The sequence below is a fragment of the Nerophis lumbriciformis genome, linkage group LG13 (assembly GCF_033978685.3).
Source record: "Nerophis lumbriciformis linkage group LG13, RoL_Nlum_v2.1, whole genome shotgun sequence".
Lineage (NCBI taxonomy): Eukaryota > Metazoa > Chordata > Actinopteri > Syngnathiformes > Syngnathidae > Nerophis > Nerophis lumbriciformis.
The window spans coordinates 28099113-28122258 of record NC_084560.2 but is presented as its reverse complement, the minus strand read 5'-3'; the positions used below and the strand labels follow the sequence as shown (position 1 = coordinate 28122258).

At 40.7% G+C, this 23146-nt stretch overlaps 1 protein-coding gene across 6 annotated transcripts in view; it reads right to left on the bottom strand.

Annotated features, from left to right (window-relative positions):
• The window catches only part of bcl9 (BCL9 transcription coactivator), an 81780-nt gene that overhangs the window by 5656 nt on the left and 52978 nt on the right, over positions 1-23146 (bottom strand). For 5 of the 6 annotated variants that reach the window (XM_061971175.1, XM_061971171.1, XM_061971174.1 and 2 more), the window contains 7 exons: positions 18089-18548; positions 11308-11621; positions 7983-8090; positions 7708-7912; positions 4320-4416; positions 2058-4233; positions 586-855 (listed from right to left, as the gene is read on the bottom strand). In XM_061971175.1, the coding sequence (XP_061827159.1) occupies positions 586-855; positions 2058-4233; positions 4320-4416; positions 7708-7912; positions 7983-8090; positions 11308-11621; positions 18089-18369 (3451 nt within the window). In that variant the 5' untranslated portion in view covers positions 18370-18548. The remainder of the gene's footprint in view (positions 1-585; positions 856-2057; positions 4234-4319; positions 4417-7707; positions 7913-7982; positions 8091-11307; positions 11622-18088; positions 18549-23146) is intronic. The other variant, XM_061971176.1, reaches the window with a different exon arrangement.

Here is a 23146-nt window from a genome sequence, read left to right as displayed (position 1 = left end):
AGTTTGTTCCATAGTTTTACTCCGCATACAGACACACAAAAACGTTTACGAGTGGTTTGAGATCTCGGCAATAAGAAATATCCAAAGCCTCTCAAGTTATGAGCCTGCACTCGTCTTATAAAAAAAAGTTGTAGATTAGGCGGCAATAATTTGTTAAATGCTTTATATAAGATTATTAATGTATTAAATTATTCCAATAATTTGGAACACACTGTACTACTGGACCATAGCTCACAAAATGGTGAATATTAGCTAAAACATGCACCCCCACTGTGATACTGTACCATTATTTGCCAGACATATACACCACATGGTGGCGCTGTTATTAAACCCCAATGTTTGTTGTGTGTTTAGCTGAATCGTCCAAAACTTGGCACACACCATAAGGGGACTGACAAGCATAGATCTGTGAAAACATTATCGTGTCTGCAGGTGCACAAACAGAACTTAACAACTAAATGTTAAATTTTTAAGTCTAAAAATCCAAATATATTTATTACATGCATTCTGATCACAACCCATGGAGGGCGTCTGCACTGTATTACAGCAACACTTTATGCAAATCCATCTGCAGCTTCAAGTTACCGTTGTTGACTGAAGGCAGATTCGGGGAGCGAGCCGGGGGCGAGTCGTCATCGGAGCTGGCGACGGTCTTGATGGCGTCGTGGTAAAGTGGCGTAGAGCTGGGCATGGCGAACTTGGACATGCGAGACATCATGATGGAGAGCGGGTTCTGGGAAAGTGTCGGCTCGGGAGGGATGGTGTAAGGGCTGCCCGACGGCACGTTGCCCGGCAGGGACATGGACCCTGACGGAGCGCCAGAGGAAGGCGGGGCGGAGGCGGGGCCATTACCACCTGGAGGATGTAACCAAAATATAACATTTACAAGTCCCATTTGAAACAATCTGTGCTGCGATGTGTCAGTGTGAGATGTAGTAATATGTATGACCACAAGGTGGAGTCAGTGGACTACTGGACGCACTAATATAGACATAGGACCATAGATCATGGTGTCATATTGCTACATTAGAACCATGTGATTTAGAGGCGCTTCTGTTTTCGTTTGGGGGGGCAAACAACTTTTTTGCCGGTCTTTTTAAAGGCCTTTTGGATATACTTAATAAAATGTACATTATATAATCATTTTAGAAAATTGAGAACCCTGTCACTTTATTTTTTCTTTGTTTTTCTAATACAGAAAAAAGATAAAATGTTTAATACTTGAAACACTGATTCTCCACTGGAGGGTCCCAGAAATTGATATTTATCATTTAATTATTTTAAATTTCACTATATTTACATGTGCAGACAAACTTAAAATATAAAGAATATCCTATAAAATATAATAAATAAATTAAAAAAGCGTCCTTTGGGTTTCTTAAAAGACGCTTCTAAATTAAATGTATTTTTTAATCTAAAAAATAGATGATTATTATTATTTAAAATGCACAAATTAAGGCTGTGAATCTTTAGGCCCCACACGATTCGATTCGATTTTGGGGGCAACGATTTGATTCAGAATTGGTTCTCGATTCAAAATGAATACTTTTTAATAACATAGGATGGCAGTTCTATAATTAACGACATTCCTCCATAAAAAATACAGCTCTGATCAATTTCTACACTATTTCAAAGAAAACTGGTTTTGTTTACAAAAATTCTACCTAAATATTTATTAAAGTCAGATACAGATAAGGCAACAAGAGAAGTATCCCACACTTAATAAATCTGTACAACATGTATGGGCATCTACATCAACAATATGCTTTCCCTGAGTAGCAGTACGGGACAGATTTAAAAAAAAATAATTGTTGAATCTTTTTTTTTTTTTAAATCAATTAAGAATCGTTCAAATAAAAATCGCGATTTAATCGAAAATCTTTTTTTTTTGACACCCCTAATACAAACAACAAATGTGGAGACATCTTCTTACTTGATGCATACAACTATAAATTACATTTTACAGATGTTTATATATAAAGTTCCTACTGCGTTTCTTAATGGTCCAATTAGTAAATATTGGAAACACTGTTTTGATGACAAAAAGTGTACAATACCTTGCTCCATGTTCCCCATCATGTTTGGCGAGGTGATACTAAGCGGGGGCTTGCCGCCCTGCTGCGGCACCCCAGGGCTCTGCATGGGCGGTTTTGGCGAGGAGGCCCACCCCGGTGAGGGGTTGGGAAGAGAAGGAGATCTCATGTGAACAGGAGAGGCGCCGGCCGATCCCATCATGGAGTGAGGAGACTTCATCGACGCCGATGACGGAGGCGCCGGAGGAGCAGTGGGGCCTGTGGAGCCCGTGAGCATTCCGGCCAGCTGGGACGGCGTCTGAGGTGATTTGAGGTTTCCGGAGGGCGAGCCCATCATGGGAGACTGCACCTGCCTCAGAGGGGGCGACTTGAGCGGGTTGACGCTGGGCGAGTGCCCGCCTCCTCCCTGGACATTCAGATCGGCTGGTTTGCGCCCTCTTTGGCCTTGTGGAGGCCCAGCATTAGGAGGCAGATGGTTCATGCGACCATTGCCTCCCGTTGGTGTAGATCTGTGTTCTGGGCCAAACGCTTGTTCTCCATGCGGGCCCCTCATTCCTCCAGGACCCCCGGGGAAAGGTCGCCCATGCCCGAGAGGAAAGTCTCCAGGTTGTGGCTGCTCAGAGAAAGGTGGGCCTTGCATCGACCTGCCTTGTGCAGCCATGTTGTCCATCGGAGGTCCTCCTCTCATTCTCATCATCTCATCTGGACTCATGTTCATCGGAGGCTCTCGTAGTTTGGAAGGATGCATGTGAGATCCAGGTCCAGGACCGGGTCCCATGCCAAACTCGGGACCCATTTCTCGACCCCCCATTCCCTGGAGCCTTGACGACGGGCTCATGGGACCGTCACCGGGCATTCTGGGAAACATACCCATGCCATTACCAGGCTCCATTCCACCTCTTTGGTGGCCCATCATCCTTTGCATGTCCATCATCATGCCAGGGGGCAGGCCTTTCTCTGCCCCCATACCTTGGTGGAACATTGCTTCTTGGACTGACTGAGGATTTGGGAAGCGCTCCCCTCTACCGCCTGGACCAGAAAACATAGGCCCGGGACCTCCGGGAAATCCCCGTGCATCCCCCATGCGAGGCGGCATGTCCTCGGGCCATCCCATCCCCGGCCGTGGAGGTCCCTCCATCTCAGGATTAATCATGCCTGAAAAGCCGGGCATCCTCTGCATGTGTGAAGGTATGCCTCTTGGACCGGGGCCAGGGCCCATGCCCATGCGTTCTGGGTAAGGGTCTTGCGGTCCACTCGGTCCGCCCCACATCTCTCCTTGGCCCATCTGATAGGGAGGCGGGGGTCCTCTCATCATGCCACGTGGACCGTGGGGGTGCATCATCATGTCTGGAGGAAGTGGCCGGTGTTGCATTTCTTGTTTCTTCCTCTTCTCCTCATAAAACTCCTGCTGCAACTTCAACCACGCCACCTGTTCCGGGGTCATTTGATCGCCATCTCCGCAGCCTCCCGGAACCCCCATGTGGGGACCCATTTCATCTGGCGGAAACGGGGGCATGTCTCTGGGACCGTGGGGCGGACCGAAGGGCGGACCTTGCGGGCGAGGTCCTCCTGGCCCACCCGGTGGTCCAAGGCTTTGAGACTGCGCCATCATGGCCTGTAAAGGGCCTGGCTCAGATCTTCGGGGTGCACCTTCGGGCCCTCCGTCGTGGGGCCCACCGTGGGGCTGTGCAGGCCCAGGAGGAGGGGCGTCTCGGTCGTCAGGGAAAAGCATGCGCTGGATATCCCGCAACGTCTGTAGCGAGCGCTGCCGATGCTCCAACTGTTCCTGGGACAGACCTTCTGTGTTGGCTTCCATGTTTAAAAGTTCCTGGGCTAACTGTTGCTGCTGCTGCTGGGGTGTCAGACCTGGGCCAGGAGGGCCTCCACCCTGCCCTCCTTCACCCCCCGTGGGAGCGTTGAGGCCTGCCTCAGGTTGGCTGATGGGCGTCTGGTCCATTGGGGCTGTGTTGTTGCTGGGGCTGCTACCAGGAAGATTTTTGGATTCGATGCCTGCAGTGGACGAACCGTCTTGTGACAGAACACCAGGTTGGCTTCCCTGGCTGCCGGACTGGGGCGGCGTTGACTCCGCCATGCCCGCTAAGGACGGCTTGGACCCGGGCTGGTGGCTCTGATCTTGGCCATGGGACGGTTGGTGCTGGGAAGACTTGGAGTCATTTCGAAGAGCGTTTGCTGCATTGTTCTTTAATTGAAACACCAACAAACAGAAATATAGTTTGAACAAAACATGTTTACGAAACATTCATGGCATTAATGGCACTCATTTACCAGAAGAAGGTGAGCTTTGTCTTTGCTGTTAGAAATGTTTTTCATGTGGAAGGCGATGATGTTTTCTGTATGGCCAGTTAGAACCGCATCAGCTGCCCTGAAGATGGAAAGGCAGGCAATCAGCAAACAGAAACGATTGTTATAATAATATTAATATATTTCACAATTTTCTGAAATTATAAAAAAATTGACAACAGATTGGAAAATTTCATAGATAAAAAGTGGAACACTGGCAGATACTGAGCTAACATTTCAACATTGATTGCTTTAATGGAAATGAGGGAAGAGATGACCAATGCAACAGATGGTAAACAGTGTGCAGCTGCAGTGTTTATGGATCCAACACAAACATTTGACACAATTAATCATAATATATTAACTAACAAATTAAAACATCAGAGGGTTGGTCTTGAACTGGATGCAAAGCTACTTAACTAACAGGATCAATACTTGAAGGTAGGCAAACATAGGTTTATGACGTTAAATGTATTCTGTGGTGTACCCCAGGGATCAAAATTGTTCAAACTTTATATAAATGACATTTGTAAAGTTAAGATTAAAAATAAACAGATAAAAAATACAATGTAAAATATTAATACAATGAATATTAATTTAACATAACATATTAATTTCCTGAATTTTTTTTATTTCCTTCTAAGTACATGTTTGTACATACTGTATTTACAACTCACTGTTCCATTTTGGCTGGGGACAATTCATTTCAGAAATGACTCTCAATTCAAACCATATTATTTTGTATAAATAATAAATGATAAATGGGTTATACTTGTATAGCGCTTTTCTACCTTCAAGGTACTCAAAGCGCTTTGACAGTATTACCACATTCACCCATTCACACACATTCACACACTGATGGCGGGAGCTGCCATGCAAGGCGCTAACCAGCAGCCATCAGGAGCAAGGGGTGAAGTGTTTTGCCCAAGGACACAACGGACGTGACTAGGATGGTAGAAGGTGGGGATTGAACCCCAGTAATCAGCAACACTCCGATTGCTGGCACGGCCACTCTACCAACTTCGCCACGCCGTCCGTATAAAAATTATAACAAAATATTTTCAAAACAGGTTATAAAAGCTCCTTTTGGCAGCTGACGCATGACGTAAACATGCAGCGAGTAAGCCAGAGAAATGCAATATATTTATTTTCAAATCGATTTTTGAACATTGATTTAAAATCAAAATAAATAGGGATCACGATTTGGATGTCAACCAATTTTTTTCAACACCCTTATACTGTTATGTATGATTGCATGTATACACAATCAGGGCTCAACAAAAAATATTATTTAACATACACAGTTGTCTACATAATTGAAACTGGTCATTTTGTGCACATCTACTTGAAAGCTAATTAATTGTGGCATACTGTAGCAGCTGGACATTTGTTTCATGACTGCTTCATTCAGCCGCATCATGTTTAACATTAGGATCAGAACTCCTGCTTGCTAAAGTTAGGGATGGAACAATAAACGGTATAATGAGGAACGCTGGTAAAACTCCCCTTGGTTAGTATTATTGTTTTAAATTAAAATTATTGTAAAACCCTGACTGATAACACTTTGATAAAGACACAAACCGCTCATTTACTGGAGACGCAAGCTTAAATGCTAACATGAAAACACAAGATATTAACGTCTTTCTCCTTTAATCAACATTCCCCAATCTAAACTTGTATAAACATATTACTGTCAATTCAGATATTCAATTGTCCATATTAAACCTACAGTAGGGAAGGGATTCATAGCACCCCATTCCTGGTTGGATCTCGCGTAAGAGGAAGAAGGGGTGTTAATAATTTTGCAATGCAGTCTGCTAAAAATAATTGAAAGTGCCACTCTATATAGCAACTGACACTGTGGTCAAAGTTGGAATTTCCACAAAACACATATTAAGATATTCAACACTCTACTGATATCTGGCGGCTAAAGTGGATGGTGCACCTCCCCCAATTTGTCATGTTACATGTGTCAGGTGAACCATGACAAATGGGGCCATAAGAATCCCTATCCGACTGTGCATGTTGTGCTCTCACAGAGAGAGGTCAATCATTTCTCGAAGTAATGTGACAACAGGAAGTGAATTTGCGTCATTTCACATAAACCGGACGTGACGCAACCAACAAGTTATTTTCTTTATCATTAAAAAAACACAAACTACAATTAAAACGGTAAAAAATAAACATATTTAAATACTCAAATAAAAATAATAGGTGCCAGAACAATATTGTTATATAACTAATTTCTTCTGCCACGAAAGTATACTATGTAGCTATGTATTTATTGTATAGATTTGTTTTAATACAACTTGGTTGTAAGTGTGTACGTACTTTTTAAGCACATTCATCTATACCAGGGATGTCAAACTCATTTTAAATCGGGGGCCACATGGAGAAAAATCTACTCCCAAGTGGGCCGGACTGGTAAAATCACGGCACGATAACGTAAAAATAAAGACAACTTCAGCTTGTTTTCTTTGTTTAAAAATAGAACAGGCACATTCTGAAAATGTAGAAATCCTAATGTTGTTGGGGTTAATAGTATTCAACCTTTATTTGTCATTATTCATACTTTCTGAATAAATTATGTGATCATGTTTGTCAGTCAACTCATTGGTGTTAATGTTCAATCTATAAAGATAAAAAAATAATATCAAAATCAAATTACAGGATGTTATTTATGTAGTTTGCTCATTTTCTTCGACTGGTGCACTAACATCAAGTGGTTTATTATTTTTTTTACATATGTAGCATCATCTACAAAGATACAAAGAATTGCAATTGCGACATCTAGTGGACACATTTAGAACAGCAGTTTCTTTCATTCAAAAATTTCGGCTCATTTTTCTACTTGGCAAACTCATCCCGCGGGCCGGATAAAACCTGTTCACGGGCCTGATCCGGCACGCGGGCCGTACGTTTGACACCCCTGATTTATACCATGATAATAATGATCACTGTGATATGAAATGTTCATATTGCTACATCCGTAGCTAAGGCTGTGTGTTTTGGTACTGTACCATCTGAACCAAAAGTTAAAAAAGAAGACGATGATGGCAGTAAAAACACAGACTTGAGTGGGCATCTGACAAGATGAAATTAATCAATATTCCAATATTACTGCTGGGTTGACCACAAAGGTATATTTTTGTATTTTTTTACTAGCTTTGATTTCACGACAAGATGGTAAATTATACTTTTATTGAGCACAGTTGTCTGTGAAATACTCCTCAGTTTAATGGACCAAAGATCAAATCAGGAAACGTATATTCGGGTCCAAACGGTTTGCTTGAACACTTTCTTGCTTTCTGTTGTCGTTTTAGACTCACCACTACATTCTTGCAATGCTAAAAATCACTTGCTACGTCCTTACTTGTTCGCCATTTCTGTAGTGAAGACATAGACGACTTTTGAGCCAGCTTTCGGCCCGCTAGAAGGTTCCGTGGTGGAGCCCTGGACCCCCAGTAAATTGTGGGAGGGCGTGGATGAGCGGCTGAGTCCAGCGTTGGAGGTAGGATGGCTGACAGAGTCCGAGGGCTTCGCGTCACTGGAGTTACAGTCTGCGGGGAAGACAACAGCTGCGTGGCTTCAGGACCTGAGTGTGTTCTGCGGTGCGTGTTAAAACCACATATTTTAAAAGACACTTACTGAAGAATCCTTTGTCGTCTTCGTCACTTTCTCCCCCAGAGCACCAGTCGGCTCCACTGTAAGGCTGCCTTCTCTCCGCCACGCACATCCTCTTTACCCGGCTGCTGTCTGCAGGGACAAAACCAATTGTGGTCTTAGACGGAGCAGTGGGAAAGACAATAGAAGGGACAGTGTGGGGCCTTTGCGCACAGTCTTTAATTAACAAGAAATACATGGTCTTAGACGACTACAGTGTATCCCTGAAGAGCACGGGGCATCGTCTAACCATTTATAATACACTATATGTGTACTTAAGAAGTGGGTAAACAAAACAACCATGCTTCAATAATAAGGTCGGCTTCAGCCCTTTTGAGCTCGTAAACACATTATAATGAGACTGTCTATGTGCGCGATATATACCATATAAATGATATACATTTGGCAGACGATAGAGCTTTTAATACTGTCGCTATATCACGATGAAACATGTTGGTGCCACATTCTAGCTGTGTTTGACAGTGACAAGCAAATGAACGCTTCCTCAACGCACAGCGGCTAACGTCCCTCCACAGTGCAAAGCCACTTCTGAGTCAGCAATCCGCATCTCCATGGCGGCAAATAAACTAAGTTTCGTACACGTACATTATCCCTGGAGGACGAGGAATAGCTAAACATGCATCATTACACACAATAGGAAGATATGCTAAGCTTGAGTTACCAAAAAAAAACAAAGTATGAGGATAGATACAAACATTGACAGTAACAATAGTATGAGTATATGGTCGATACTACAGTCGTTAGATCGATTATTTTATCATCACAATTTTAGTTTTTGTTTATAAAGTCAGGAAACAAGTTCCTGGACACTTTATGGGTAAAAAAACAAAGGATTTAAATCAGAGCCAATAGTAGAAAATCATTTAAATATGTATTTGATATTATTAGACCACCATCCTGTGTTTTTCTCTGATTAACATTGAAATTATAAATAGTAATCATTGATTGATCTTGAAAATTTGAAGCAGCACTATCAGCATTGGTATGACCAATACTGCCCCTGTAACTGCTTGGTATTGGATCGATACCGAAATTTGTAGTATCGCCTAAAACTAATGTAAAGTATCCAAACAAAAGAATAAGTGTTGAGTACATTTGAACAAATGGGTAGTTAGAACCATGTTACAACAGAAAGTAACCAGATATTAACACTAAATTAGCAATTGGATTAATAACAGTTTTGACCAAAAAAATACAACCAGAAATGACATAATATGCTACCGCATATGTCAGCATCTAATTTAGAAGCATTTGTAACAACTTTGTTAAGTAGATTATTCTTAACACACCACATACTGTACATACCTGTTAGCAGACAGAGCAGGAGGGTTCAGTGTTGCCAATTTAATGACTTTGTTCCTAGATTAAGCGAGTAATCGGAGCCCTCTATTAGGACTGGACGATAATGGCAAAAATAATAATCACGATTATTTTGATTGACATTGTAATCGCGATTTATTACACGATTATTTATTAATTTGAAAACATGAGTATTTATTGTAGCACTAAAACTCAACTTTAAATGGATATACATTAGTAACAAACCACAACAAGTAAAATAGCAATAACTATACATTTAAATAACAATAGCAATATAAAAAAACATCAAAATTGATTTTTTTCCTGTTTATTTTGAATTCAGTTTTTTACACTTATTTTACCACCATAGACTGTGTGCTTTTTGTGTCAAATAAATTTTTTGTTAATTTAATGCAAAAAAATCCTCACATTTATTAGTATAATACATAACAATTTTTTACCAGTAGTTTAGGTCAAAACATAATATTTGTGTTAATGTATCAATAAGTGCTTTAAGTACTTTTTGCTTTAGTAAGGTACTTTTTATTTATTTTATTAGCGCAGTCAGACCGGATGTGGCGCACCGCGCTATTATTGTGAAAGGGGGGAAGTGTGCTGTGCTGTTTTTCTCAGCTTGATGAGTAAAAAGGCAACTTGAGGCTGTAAGAAAAAAAAAGAAAAAAAGAAAAAAAAAAAAAGAGCCTCTCAAGTTGCGACCACTGTTTGTAGGTGAATGTAACATCGATGATGTCGTTACAACAACACAAGCAGATAAAATGTGTTGTAGGTGCATGGGCGCATGGATTTTTCCTGCTAGTTTAAGCTTTGTAATTTAGTCGCTGTTTCAATTGAATCGTCTCGACGTTGTTGGAGATGAACAAGAGCTACCGGATTCACTATGTTCCCAAATAAATGTCTCTTCTCCTCACAATGACAACATTTCACTCACATTTATGTTAATTTCCCTGATATTATTTTACGTTTATCAGTGGATTCCATTTAATTGGCCAATTATGTGACTCTGTCCGTGGAATCATATGCCTTACTTCTATTGAAATGAGTGATTATTGATTAGGCATACTAGCGCTGTGTCAATTAAAAAGTAGTAACCATGGTAACATCCCAAACTTCTCGTAGACGTGCTCTTTTTTCACTCATTCGCTCCTCATCTGTTTCACCGTCACAAACTCTGGAATTTGCATGCATGTTGTGCGGCCCATTCATCTTTTTTTCCTCCGATTACTATATTTTCATAATTGTGAGACGCCATAATCAAAATCAAATGCTGATTAATTGTCCAGCCCTACTCTCTATATATAAAAGCGACTAGCGACACATCTAGGACAGAAAACTTTTAGAGCAGTGGTTCTCAACTTTTTTTTCACCAAGTACCACCTCAAAAAACACTTGGCTCTCCAAGTACCACCATGACCAACAATAAAGTACAGTAACGCAGTAGGCCTAAATATTCATTAAAAACAAGGCAGAGGTTTTAATTGAATAACTGTGTTTAATACTTCTGACGACCATAACATTACACACAGTTTGAATATTTAATTGATTTATTGGCATACCACTAGATAGAGTTTTGAGAATCACTGTTTTAGAGCCTGACAAAACAGCACAGATTGCTATCGAGCTGAGACCGAATAAACAGCACCTTGCAGCCACGCTGCTTCAAGATAAATTAACAATCAATTCCAAACAGTAGACTAACATTTAAAAAAAGATGAATTAACCATTCCATTACTGTACCATCCAATAAGAAACATTCTACACCTAGACAAGATTAACATAAATGACAATATTCAAGCATTTTCTTCTGTTCTTTCAGTGTTGAGCAGTGAAAAGCTTCATTACAAAGATAAACGGCGTCATTTACCTATAAAATCATAGCCGGTGACAGCAAATCTTTACAAGGTCTGAGTAGCACCGGCCCCTGAAACCTGCTCGCCATGAATCACGCGCCTCTTTTACTGTACTACTTTACCTTTTTCCTCACTGGTGGGCGTCCCGCTCTCCGCCTGGTCGAACGACTCCACGGATGTGCTTCTCTCCCGTTTCACTTTGACTTTGGAGCTCGGGCCAGACGTCAGGCTCTGGCCGTTCTTCAGCCCGATGCCCCCCGCCACGCTCTGTGCTCCTTTGGCACCCAGGGTCTTGGGGTCGCAGGGCGAGGGCTGCGATTGGCTCCCGGCGCTCCCCGGCTTACCCTGATTGGGCATTTTAGAGTCCATTTGGGAGGCGGTGGAGGGGGACATGACGGGAGGTGAGCGTACCATGACCTCCGCCTTCGGTTTAGGGCTGAAAAAAGGAAGGGGGGAAGTATTTTAATATTTCATTCAATTGCTCAAGCATATTTCTATTACAAATCGCTGTTTTTTCACCAGAGATATTGTCTGCACAGTGGAACATTTTCAAAAAACTAAAGACCAAAATGACCAGATTTAAACTTTCCCTTTTGTTCTTATATACTTTGTAATGTCTGCCATATCTTCAAAGGTTTTTCTCACCAAAAGGCAAATACAGTCATGCATGAAGTTATAAAGTCTTACATTAAAATAGAACGTACCCAAGTCAAAAATCCTCTGAGTGTTTTTCAACCACTGTGAGGAGACATATTAGTGTTCCGTGAGAGATCATGATCCACTTTCACTTAATCGGTCTAATATAGGGATGTAACGATTATCGGTATAATGATAAACAGCGATAAAATTCCCAACGGTTAGTATTACTGTTTCAAAGTTTAATTATCGTAAACCCGTGATTGATTATAGCAATTATGAAAAACTCACGGTGAAACTACTAATTTCCAAGAGAAGCAGCTAGCGCGCTAACTACTAGCTAGCTTAAATGCTAACATGAATACAAGTAGTCAAAAATCCTCTGAGTGTTTTTCAACCACTGTGAGGCGACATATTAGTGTTCCGTGAGAGATCATGATCCACTTTCAATTAATTGGTCTAATATAGGGACGTAACGATTATCGGTATAATGATAAACAGCGATAAAATTCCCAACGGTTAGTATTACTGTTTCAAAGTTTAATTATCGTAAACCCGTGATTGATTGTAGCAATTATGAAAAACTCACGGTGAAACTACTAATTTCCAAAAGAAGCAGCTAGCGCGCTAACTACTAGCTAGCTTAAATGCTAACATGAATACAAGTAGGGATGGGAACCGAATCTGGTACTTTTTTGGCACCGTTTGAAATCCTGCAGGTCCTCCCGGGCACCGATTCGCGTAAATCCAATGGTGCTATGTTTCGGTACCTGGGTTACGCGTGACGTCACGCCCGGTTGCATTTGCACTCCGACACATGGCGATCACACCAGCAAAATGAGAGCAGAGTCAGCCAAACTACCTCTAGGTAATGTTGCAATTTTTAATGCCAACAAAGAAATTGTCTCAAAAAACACGCCAATGTAAGTTAAGTAAGGCTCCACTTTTCCACAGTTGCATTGGCTTTGCTGTTGACATGCTACCGATTAGCATTAGCAATTTTTGACTTTTTAATTTAAACAGCTTCAAATTTGTTAATGAAAACTACAACTATGATACACATTACAATCATACAGCTGGTGTGTAAATAGTACAATACTTAGAGTAGTAACACTTTGTAGGGCGCGACAGACAGGAAAGACTGAAATGAGCAACAGACCATAAAGTATACACTACTGCCATTTAAAATCTTAGACAGCTGCAATTGCAACTTAGTGTCATACCTGCAGATAAGACTCAGAAATGTGATAATTAAAGATGTAACAACTGGACAGCAGTTAAAATCAGCAAATTTTTAAACGTTGCAATAAAAAATCTGATTTTGTTATCCAAAACAATATTTACTAACACACACTTAAGTACCAAAAATTGGTAACGTTGAGTATCGTTTCGGTTCAAATGCGAATGGTACCTATCCCTAAATACAAAACACATTTATCGATGTTTTAAAAAAAAAGGGGGTTAAAAGATTCCAGTGTGTGTACAAGTACTTTTGAGCACTTTGAATAATTCAGTGATAATAATGATAACCGTGATTATTTGGGCCATAATAGCCGTGATAGGAAATGTTCATAGAGTTACATCACTGGTCTAAAAATGATTATAAATTTACAACAAATAATGTACAGTATATTTGTTTCGATCTAAGCCAGCGACGTATAGTGACAGGCACAACAATTCAATGAAACACGTGTTGGCATTCATACACGGTTGTTGTTTGGCAACATTTTTATGACTAAGAATGTGTGTTTTGGTCTATAAAAGTTTGGGAACGCGCAAGCCTGTGACATTTTTAGGAGTTACAGATACTTTATAGGACACAAGAGCTCTGTTCTTTTTTTAAGGTGTTAAAGACTTTTTTTTTTTAGATCTACAGCAAAAAACATGAGTTAAATATTTTTTGTGCGCTGTTTTTTACGAATCCACCATAAAAATGTTAGTTGTACTAGGGCTGCAACTAACAACTAATTTGATAATCGATTAATCTGTCGATTATTACTTCGATTAATCGATTAATAATCAGATAAAAGAGACAAACTACATTTCTATCCTTTCCAGTATTTTATTGGGGGGGAAAAACAGCATACTGGCACTTTACTGGCACCATACTTATTTTGATTATTGTTTCTCAGCTGTTTGTAAATGTTGCAGTTTATAAATAAAAGTTTATAAAAATTTTTAAAATAAAAGTAGCCTCTGTGCATGCGCATAGCATAGATCCAACAAATCGATGACTAAATTAATCGCCAACTATTTTTATAATCGATTTTAACCGATTAGTTGTTGCAGCCCTAAGTTGTACCCAAGTTTGGAACTAAGCTCAGGGGTCAGTCTGATGCTCTAGTTGGACCACTGCGGTGATAAGAATTCAGAATTCAACCAATTGGGTAGGGTAAAATACATCTCTAAAGTCAAACAAAACTCCCGGAATGTTGTTTATTTTCAAAAAATGTTTTCCCCAAACTACTATCAGTGGTTAACTTGGATTTGGTGACAACGATGAATGTTAAATAAGAAGATGTGTGAAGAGGTGCAATGTCTTACGACGGCAATGACTAGTTGACCATAGAACAGATTACAGTGGTACCTCAATTTACGAGTACCGGTAATTTGAGACACAAGCGATCTCTGAGCTTATTGTCATGCAAACATTTATCCATAAAAATATTGAGAATCTGCAGTTGCTGTCTTTGCTAATTTGTCCTGTCTACTCCTCACTCTGTTGAGTGAGCAGTGCACAGACATACATATCACTTGTTGTCAACTATAACCTCTACGGTCCGTCACTAAAACACGTCTGTGTGCAACATAAACAACGATTTCCTAGATCCTATTGTTACATGACGGCTTCAAAAGGGAGACACCTACAAAAGTCCACTCCCTAAGGTAAACAATATTATTATATTTCATAAAACTGCTGTAGTTGTTTGTAGTACATTCTATTGTAATGTTTGTGAAAGTATTTATCTAAAAGTTCTTTTTTCTTTTTTAAAAGACATTGCTACTTAAAATGATGGTGTTTTGAGAGGGCCAAGCACGGATTAAATTGATTTCTATTCATTTCAATGGGCAGTGCCAATTGGATGAGTGTTTTGAGTTGAGACATACGTCGTGAAAAGCAATGTGCTTATAAGTTGAGATACTACAGTATTTTGAAAAGACTACCATGAATGGCGTCCTGTGACAAATTATATTCCTCAAACAAGGAAGATGCTAGAAAGCCCAAGGCACAAAGTTAGGTAAGCCAGTCATCATACATCCAGTCAATGTTGACAAAGTTAGATGTTATATGGAGCATCATCCTACTGACAAGGAAGTCTAATGTTCTACTTAGGAACCCAACAAAAGACAAAGGTTGAGAGAGTACATAACTGACACTGTGACTAATCTCACACAGTGAAATGTTACAAACATTTAGACTTACTAGCTGGCTGTAAAAGCAGCTCAGTCCCGTTGAGCAGCGTGAATCCAACTTTCAGGGAACTTTCTTTCCACACCCTAATCCTTCCCTCCCACTCGCCCTCGTACACACTTGTACAAGCAGTGTGAAGCGAATGCCAACAAGTCCAGAAAGCACAACCGCAGCCTATCTCACTATATGTACAAACACAGGGATAGTAGAAAAAGGAGGGAAGGCTAGGGAGCGTTTTTTGGCAGTCCGGGCAGCTGTTTCCAGAGACTGAAGCATGACTTAGCAGGGAAACACTCCAAAGACAATGCACTCCCTGAACTCAGGACATCTACGAATCACACAGGGAGGACATTTGGTTGAGGCTATAGGGACATTAACTCAATTTCATTACCACTAACTTAGGTACGCCCGCATGCTGGGAAAATACCACAGAATGGCAAACAACTGTCTGTTTCACCTTCAACTCATCCACTATGTTACTTGATGTGAACTTATGCTGCATTTTCAGAAAGCTGGGGGCCAAACTTATCCTGCATTTTACTCTAGTTTTTCCTTCAATGTCAATGCAAGATCCTGTTGTAGAATAAAGCTTGCACTCCACTAAATACTCCATGTAGCTGTAATGAAAGTAATGGAAAAAACACAATTCAAATAACTTTTATGACAATCTTTAGGGACATACTGCAACAACACTGGTCAATGATACTTCCACACTGAAAACCCTGAAACCCTGATTTACGATCTTAATTCATTCTTGAACATGGTTAGTAAATCGGGAAGTTTGTATAGTGAAGCAGAGTTCAAATAACAATTTAAACATGAATAATAATAGGTTTTCTCCTCGACTGAAGTCCATAGTTTAGTGAAGGTTTGTACACTTTAAACACAATATAAAATGCTATACCACTACTGTATATCATACAAACATACCAAGGGGTGATAAATGAACTTTCTATTTAAAAACAAGCTAAACTGTGCTGTATACGCTGTTCTGGCAACATGAGCACACACACAGAAACAACTATGGTGCCCTTCCAAACGATCAGAAATCCTTAACTTTAACAACCATATTGCTACAATAACAAACATTTTTAAAAAGCAAAATCCACCTAATTAGAAAAAAAAGAAAAAAATCAGACATTCATAAGGAGCGATAAAGACAGGGGCTGGAGGGCCCCTCCCACCCTCTTCTGTGTGGGCTCTTCTGTTGCCTAAGGTGAAGTACCTGTCATATCTTTTCCCTGCTGTGCAATAAATCTGCTCTGGCAACTTTTTCCAGAAAAGTCTGGTGTCTTCACATTTAAAACTTGTTGTGGTACGGTCATGGAGCCTGCTTTGTCAATCTTCATCAATCATATTTGGAAGCGCCAATAATGTACAGTACTCCTCACAAATAGTCTTGTTTTGATCCACATGGATTCCCTTCTTTTTTCCATGCTGGTCTGTTTGCTTTGTGGGATTCATTTTGAGTTTGCAAAACTAGTCAAAAGGGGGAAAACACACAAAAGGTACACATACAGATGCTCTGAAAAGTGAGTGTCTTGTGCAGAAAGTGAGTGGAAGGCTCCGCCTCCGCTACAATGATACACCTGCGTTTTTGTCTGCAGGCGCAAAAATTATTGACTGAACAAAACTTTGGTGTACAAAGACATGGTTCCGCACGGAGACATACTTGGACCAATCCAAAAGTTCGTAAATCAAAAAGTTTGCAAATAGAGGGGTTGTTAAATTGAGGTTCCACTCTATATGTATGAACATACAACCACAAAATATCTCGGTTTTAGTACGATTACACACAGGTTGGTGACTCAAGTTTCTAAGTTTTTGCACAAAACGGTGCATTCTGAAGAGACAGTCAGAAAGTGGCTTGAAGATGGTCTGTAAAACAAAATCTATGAAAATGTAGACCAAAGAACCACCATTACACATCATGTAGACCACAAGGAGGTTTTTTTTTTTAAAGTAGAAAAAAAAAATCACAATATGACTCAAGGTACAGTGAGTAGGGTAACCGCGCCACTGCCATTCTAATGTGTGTCGGATCATTTTTAATGTGTATTTAAAGACATTTAAAGTTGTGGGAAAATTGCAAGGATAAATAAAAACCAAAATTAAAATTGAGTCAAATTAACTACAAATTTCACGACATCCCTGCAGTACCTTGTTGAATACCTCTCATCCAGTGTTTTAAAATGTAGATTAAAATCATCATAGGTTCCCATTCCCCTTTAAATGTTAATTTATCTATTTCATTTCATTCGTTTTCTGCGTGTAAAACAATAATTATTATGTTTCGTGTAAACATTTCTGGGTGGACCGCCAGGGAAGCCTGACGTAATATGCGGCAGATTTGGCCCGACGGCCCTGATATACATGTAGGTGCTTCCTCAGCAATGTATATTTTTTTCAATGACTTAATTAAACAGGAGGTGGATTAGACCGCTTAACTCCCTCTAATTCTTAATCAAGACATTTTGGACAATTGTTTGCTTCTAACTTTGTGGGAACAGTTTGGGGAAGAGGCCCATTTCTAATGCATCATGCAGAGTAGGTCCATCAAGACATGGTTGAATAAGTTTGGTGTGTATGAATACATGCAACCCACAGTAGGAAGGGGATTCATATGGCCCAATTTGTTGCGGTTTACCTAACACATGAAACATGATAAATTGGGGGGGGTGCACCATCCACTTTAGTAGAGTATTGAATATCTTAAAATGTCCACAGTGTCAGTTGCTATGTAGAGTGCCACTTTCCATCATTTTCAGCAGACTGCATTGCAAAGTGAATGGAATGGGGCCCTGTGAATCCCTTCCCTACTGTATCCAGTAGTTCAACATACTACATCTACTCACCTTTGTGTGTTGGTGGATGGGGAGTTCTTTAGCCTATTGGAGTGCATTGATGGGGTTACCAGTACAACAGAACAGGGCGAAGTGATGAGCTGGTGAGGACTGCCTGCGTGCGCAAGCGGCGCTTTGGCTCGCACGTTCCTGGAGCCGGGATTCCCGAGGTTGGCGAGGTTTCCCCGTCCGTCCTTGGCGTCCTCTCGCTCTTTCTTGCCGCGGTCCTTCTTGCCGAAATGTGTCGCTGCTGTACCTGCCGCCGCTGGCCTCTCCTCTTGGACCTCCAACATTCTCCCTTAAGTCCTTTTCTGTGTGGAGTGTGTGCGCACGCCTCTGTGTGTGTGGGTGTCTGTTTGTGTGCGTGTGTGAAAAAATGTGTAAAAACAATAACAATAGTCCAGGAGTCTTTTCTCGTTCACTCTGTATTTATGAAACTCCTCAAGGGGGCTTTCAATGGCCCTTGGGCACACTGTGGAGAGAGAAAGAGAAGAGAAAATGAGGCTGTTAACAAAAATGGAAAAAGAGACTACGGTCTGAGCAATACTGAACGTATACAGTGAAGTCAGTGAACTCACGCCGAAATGCATGAACCTTATGATTTGATGCTTTGGCATTGTTTAAAACGAATATCTAACATTGTAACAACATTCCGAAAACACAAAGTTCATCATAGGTCCCCTATTAAAAGTTTGTTTTGGAGTAGTTTCATGTCACTTGATATTAAAAGTATTAACTTAATTTTAAACTACATGGAACCCAGAACAAATCCAGAGTTGGTTTGGAAGCATACAGATTGCTTTATTAGGAGCCCTATTAAAATTTGATTTGTTTATTATAATTTTTCCCACTTATTATTATGTTTCCCACTTCAATTGCATTTTTGAGGGCCTTAACATGCACTAAAACTCACCAATTATTTCAAGCATTTCCAGTCTGGCAAAAAATCAAACTTCAAAAATTGTCTCTCTTACGCCTTCTTTAATATTTGACAAATTGTGCCCCTCTCCCCAGATTTACGTATAATCACGAGAATGGCCAGTGGCATCTATCATGACAGTCTCAACAACTCATATTTCGAAACAAACAGTTGGTCATCTTGGTTTAGCAAAAAAGGGGTCTTACTTCAACAAACTCCTCTTAGGGACTTTGACCAAATGAGTAGCGGTTAAAGTGAAAAATACTAGACAGATGGCCGATTATAAATTGCGAATACATTTTGCCTTTGCCTTAGGAAGTGGGCGTGGCATGGCACCAAACTTTAATCTGATGGCTTGCCACAAAACTTTCAACATTTATAACTTGGCTCCACAAACTCATATATTGATCCGAATTGCTACAAATGATGATGATGACACCCTGAAGTGGAGGATGGGTCAGTACATATTAGTACTCATTCGTGGTGGGCGGAGCCTGGCGGCAAAAACTGTCCCTTGCCATCTACCATCAAACTGTCATTACTTTACTTTAAATGATCGGATCTACTTCGAAACTGATATGAGGCTTTAAGGTTGGGGTCTGATCATGACGAGTCATTGATATCGACACCAACATCGAGCCCTTGTGGTGGAAAATGATAAAAGTCGTGTTCCACATGGTCCAATCTTCGTGAATCATTGATGGTTGGTCTGGGCATTGGGAAGGACTTAAATTGCGACTCGCGTTCGACTTGCGTGGTGGTGCGAGGGCACTCTCAACGCTGCTCGCAGCTTCAATTTCGTTTTGTGGTTAAAGTTCAATTAAAGTTAAAGCTACAAGCAGTCTTGAAAAGGCCCTCACGTCCCCAGCCCCCGCACCTCGGTTTTGTCGCGAGTCGGGGGAAACGCATTACACTTGCAGTTATGTCCTTCCCAATGCCTGACCTACCATCAAAAATTTTAGAAAGATCGCGAATGTTGAAGAAGGTTCTAACTGTTAAAATGTATCTAAAGTGCAGTATTGACAGTTTGATGGTTTATTGAGCACTTTTCGCTCCCAGGCTCCACTCACTACAAAATGGTACTAACAGGTACTGACCGATCCAGCCCTTCAGGGTGGTCATCATTTGTAGCAATTCTGATCAGGATCTGAGTTTGTGTTGCCAAATAATAAACGTTGAAAAATGTGTGGTGAGCCATCAGATTAAAGAGTGTCACTATGCCACGCCCACATGCTATTGCGTAGGGAAAATTCCTTCGCAATATATTATTGCCAATCTGTGTAGTATCTGTCATTTTAACCGCAACTCATTTGGTCAAAGTACCGAGGAGGAGTTCATTGAAGTGTGACCTCTGTTTTTTTTACTAAAATTGGTTGAGGGAAACCAAGATGGCGGACTTCCTGTTTGTTTTAAAATATAGGTTCTTAAGATTTGTATGTGTGTGATAGACATATCCAGCGATTTTCGTGACGATACTTAAATCTGGTGGCAGGGACTAATTTTTCAAATTTTCAAAGTGGCGCTAGAGAGTCAATTTAAAAATTTCGTGTTGGATAGCCACAAAATGATGCCGGACTGGTAACGCTTACAAAAATTGGTGAGTTTTCATGCATGTTAAGGGCCTCAAAAATGGAAAAATAATGCAAGGCGCAATTACAATAGGGCTCTCGTAGCCTTTGCCGCTCCGACCCTAACAAAGCTCAACAAGGGGGAAAAGGCAAGACAATGTTCACCTCTAAGATCGGTTTCACCTGTAAAATGACTCAAAGGCGTCTTTAAGCGTACGTTGAGGTGTGCAAGCTAAGAGGGGGTGTCGCAGTTTTTCTTACACTGGTGAGTGGGCGGGAGGATTGCATTAAAAAAAGAGACTTTCAGTGAAATTGCATTGTCATCCTGAAAATATTTAGGAGCTCTTCCAAACACTCCACATAGAAACTGGCTTCAGAGGAGGTAGACTGTGTTGGAGAGAATTTGGGGAGGGGGGATGGGGTGGCGGTATGGGGGTTGTCACCGGGAATGAGGGAGGAAAAAAAACAAGACTCCTGCTACAGCAGCAGCACTAATCTCTCAACAGTCTGCATGAGAAGTGGTTTACTTCTACGCTGGACATATCGCAAAGGCACGTGAGCATAAGGAGGCTTCTTGAGAGCAAGAACAGAGGAGCCTTATGTGTCCAATTTACACTGTTTGGACAAACCTTGCAATATGGAAAGGGGGGTGGGGGACAGCATGAGACGCTGGAGTGACTGAAAGTTCCTCAGTGTGCTCAATAAAGATTGCACATCTTGATACAACTAAGGGTGTACGAGTATGTATTCCTAATCAGCTTTTTCAGTATGGAACATTCGGTACTGTGCAGGAGCGTACGGAGTTCCCTCAAATGAAGGACAAGAAGTATAAGTGCCTTGTGATATAGTCATGCCTTTGCTCAGTAGACAAATACAGTGCAGCCATAGGCTAGCGATAGTGCCATGGAGAAGCCAGAGCTTAAAAAACATTTTCTGTTGTTAAAGTGTCCTGTTTAAAATCGCCTTGCCATCCCGGGGAAATATCTGAATGGACAAAGACAAGTACATTAAAAAAAAATCAGTCGAGATGGGTAACTAGTAATTAGGGAATCGGCCAATTTTTCACAACGACTAGTTAGTTCCCCAGCTGACAAGCAACTAGCAGCTAATTAAGCGCCTCCAGACACAGTGGGGAGCAGCTCCACTAAGCTAATAATAATGACCACTATTACAGCAATTGAAAAGCATATCTTGGGATCTAAGTATCATTATCATGTACATTATCACTGGAGGACGAGCCTTAACATGTTACACAGGAGCAGGCTCACTAAGCAAGCTAGCTAACAGAAGAAATAAGTGCTTAGTAAAGTTTAAAAAGTGTAGATAGATCCACTTTACAGCAGAAAGTAAGCAGATATTATCAGGAAATTAATAAGTAGATTATTAAGAGTTACAGAGAGGATAATATAACAACAACTGTAGGTGTGTCAGCATTGTCACGGTCAGTACACAACACGTAAGAGGAGGGTGGCTTGATTCATAAGTTGGTAGTGTCGACACCAATGGTAGTATCAGGAGACGATCGACACTAGAGTAACAAGGCCAGTATTTGTATTTTCTTTAAAAAAAAATGTTTTTGTTGTTTTAGTTTATGGTGATAAATTAAGGGGAACATTCCATGAACACAGGAGGACTTAAAAGGCAAAAATTATTTCACTGGGATTTCACCGATTTCCCTTTGTTTAGTTATTGTGTACTATTGACTTTAATTTGCTTAAACAATTGTATTTAATCAAATACAATATGGAACGATTTGAAATACTGTGCTGATATTGTCAAACCGGCAATAGCGCTCATCATAAATAAAAAGAAAAATGTGAAGTTAATACATGTGATCGGTATCGATCAATCTCGCTCATGGATGATTGGTATCGGAAGCGGCAGCATTAATCCCTGATCGGAACATCCCTACTATTAATGCTTCACTTAAATATTCTAAAAATGAAATAATTTTAAGATTGTTTAATTACAATTTCACATTGTTGCACTTGCCTAAAAAGCTATTACCGTATTTTCCGCACTATAAGGCGCACCTAAAAACCACAATTTTTCTCAAAAGCTGACAGTGCGCCTAATAACCCGGTGCGCTTTATTACGATTCATTTTCATAAAGTTTCGGTCTCGTAACTTCGGTAAACAGCCGCCATCTTTTTTCCCGGTAGAACAGGAAGCGCTTCTTCTTCTACGCAAGCAACCGCCAAGGAAAGCACCCGCCCCCATAGAACAGGAAGCGCTTCACCCGCCCCCGGAAGAAGAAGAAAAAACGCGCGGATATCACCGTACGTTTCATTTCCTGTTTACATCTGTAAAGACCACAAAATGGCTCCTACTACGCGACAAGGATCCGGATCATAAAAAGACGCAATCTCTCCATCCGCACACGGATTACTACCGTATTTCACAGCAACTGATATTCCTGTGAACTGCACTGTGGAACGGGAGCACGTACGGTGAATATTCGCACCACAGGGAATGAGGAGTCATCCTTCACTGTGGTTCTAGCTTGCCATGCTAACTTCCACCCATCCAAAAGAGACCTTTCCAGCCGGCGTCATCATAAAAGCTAACTCGAAGGGATGGATG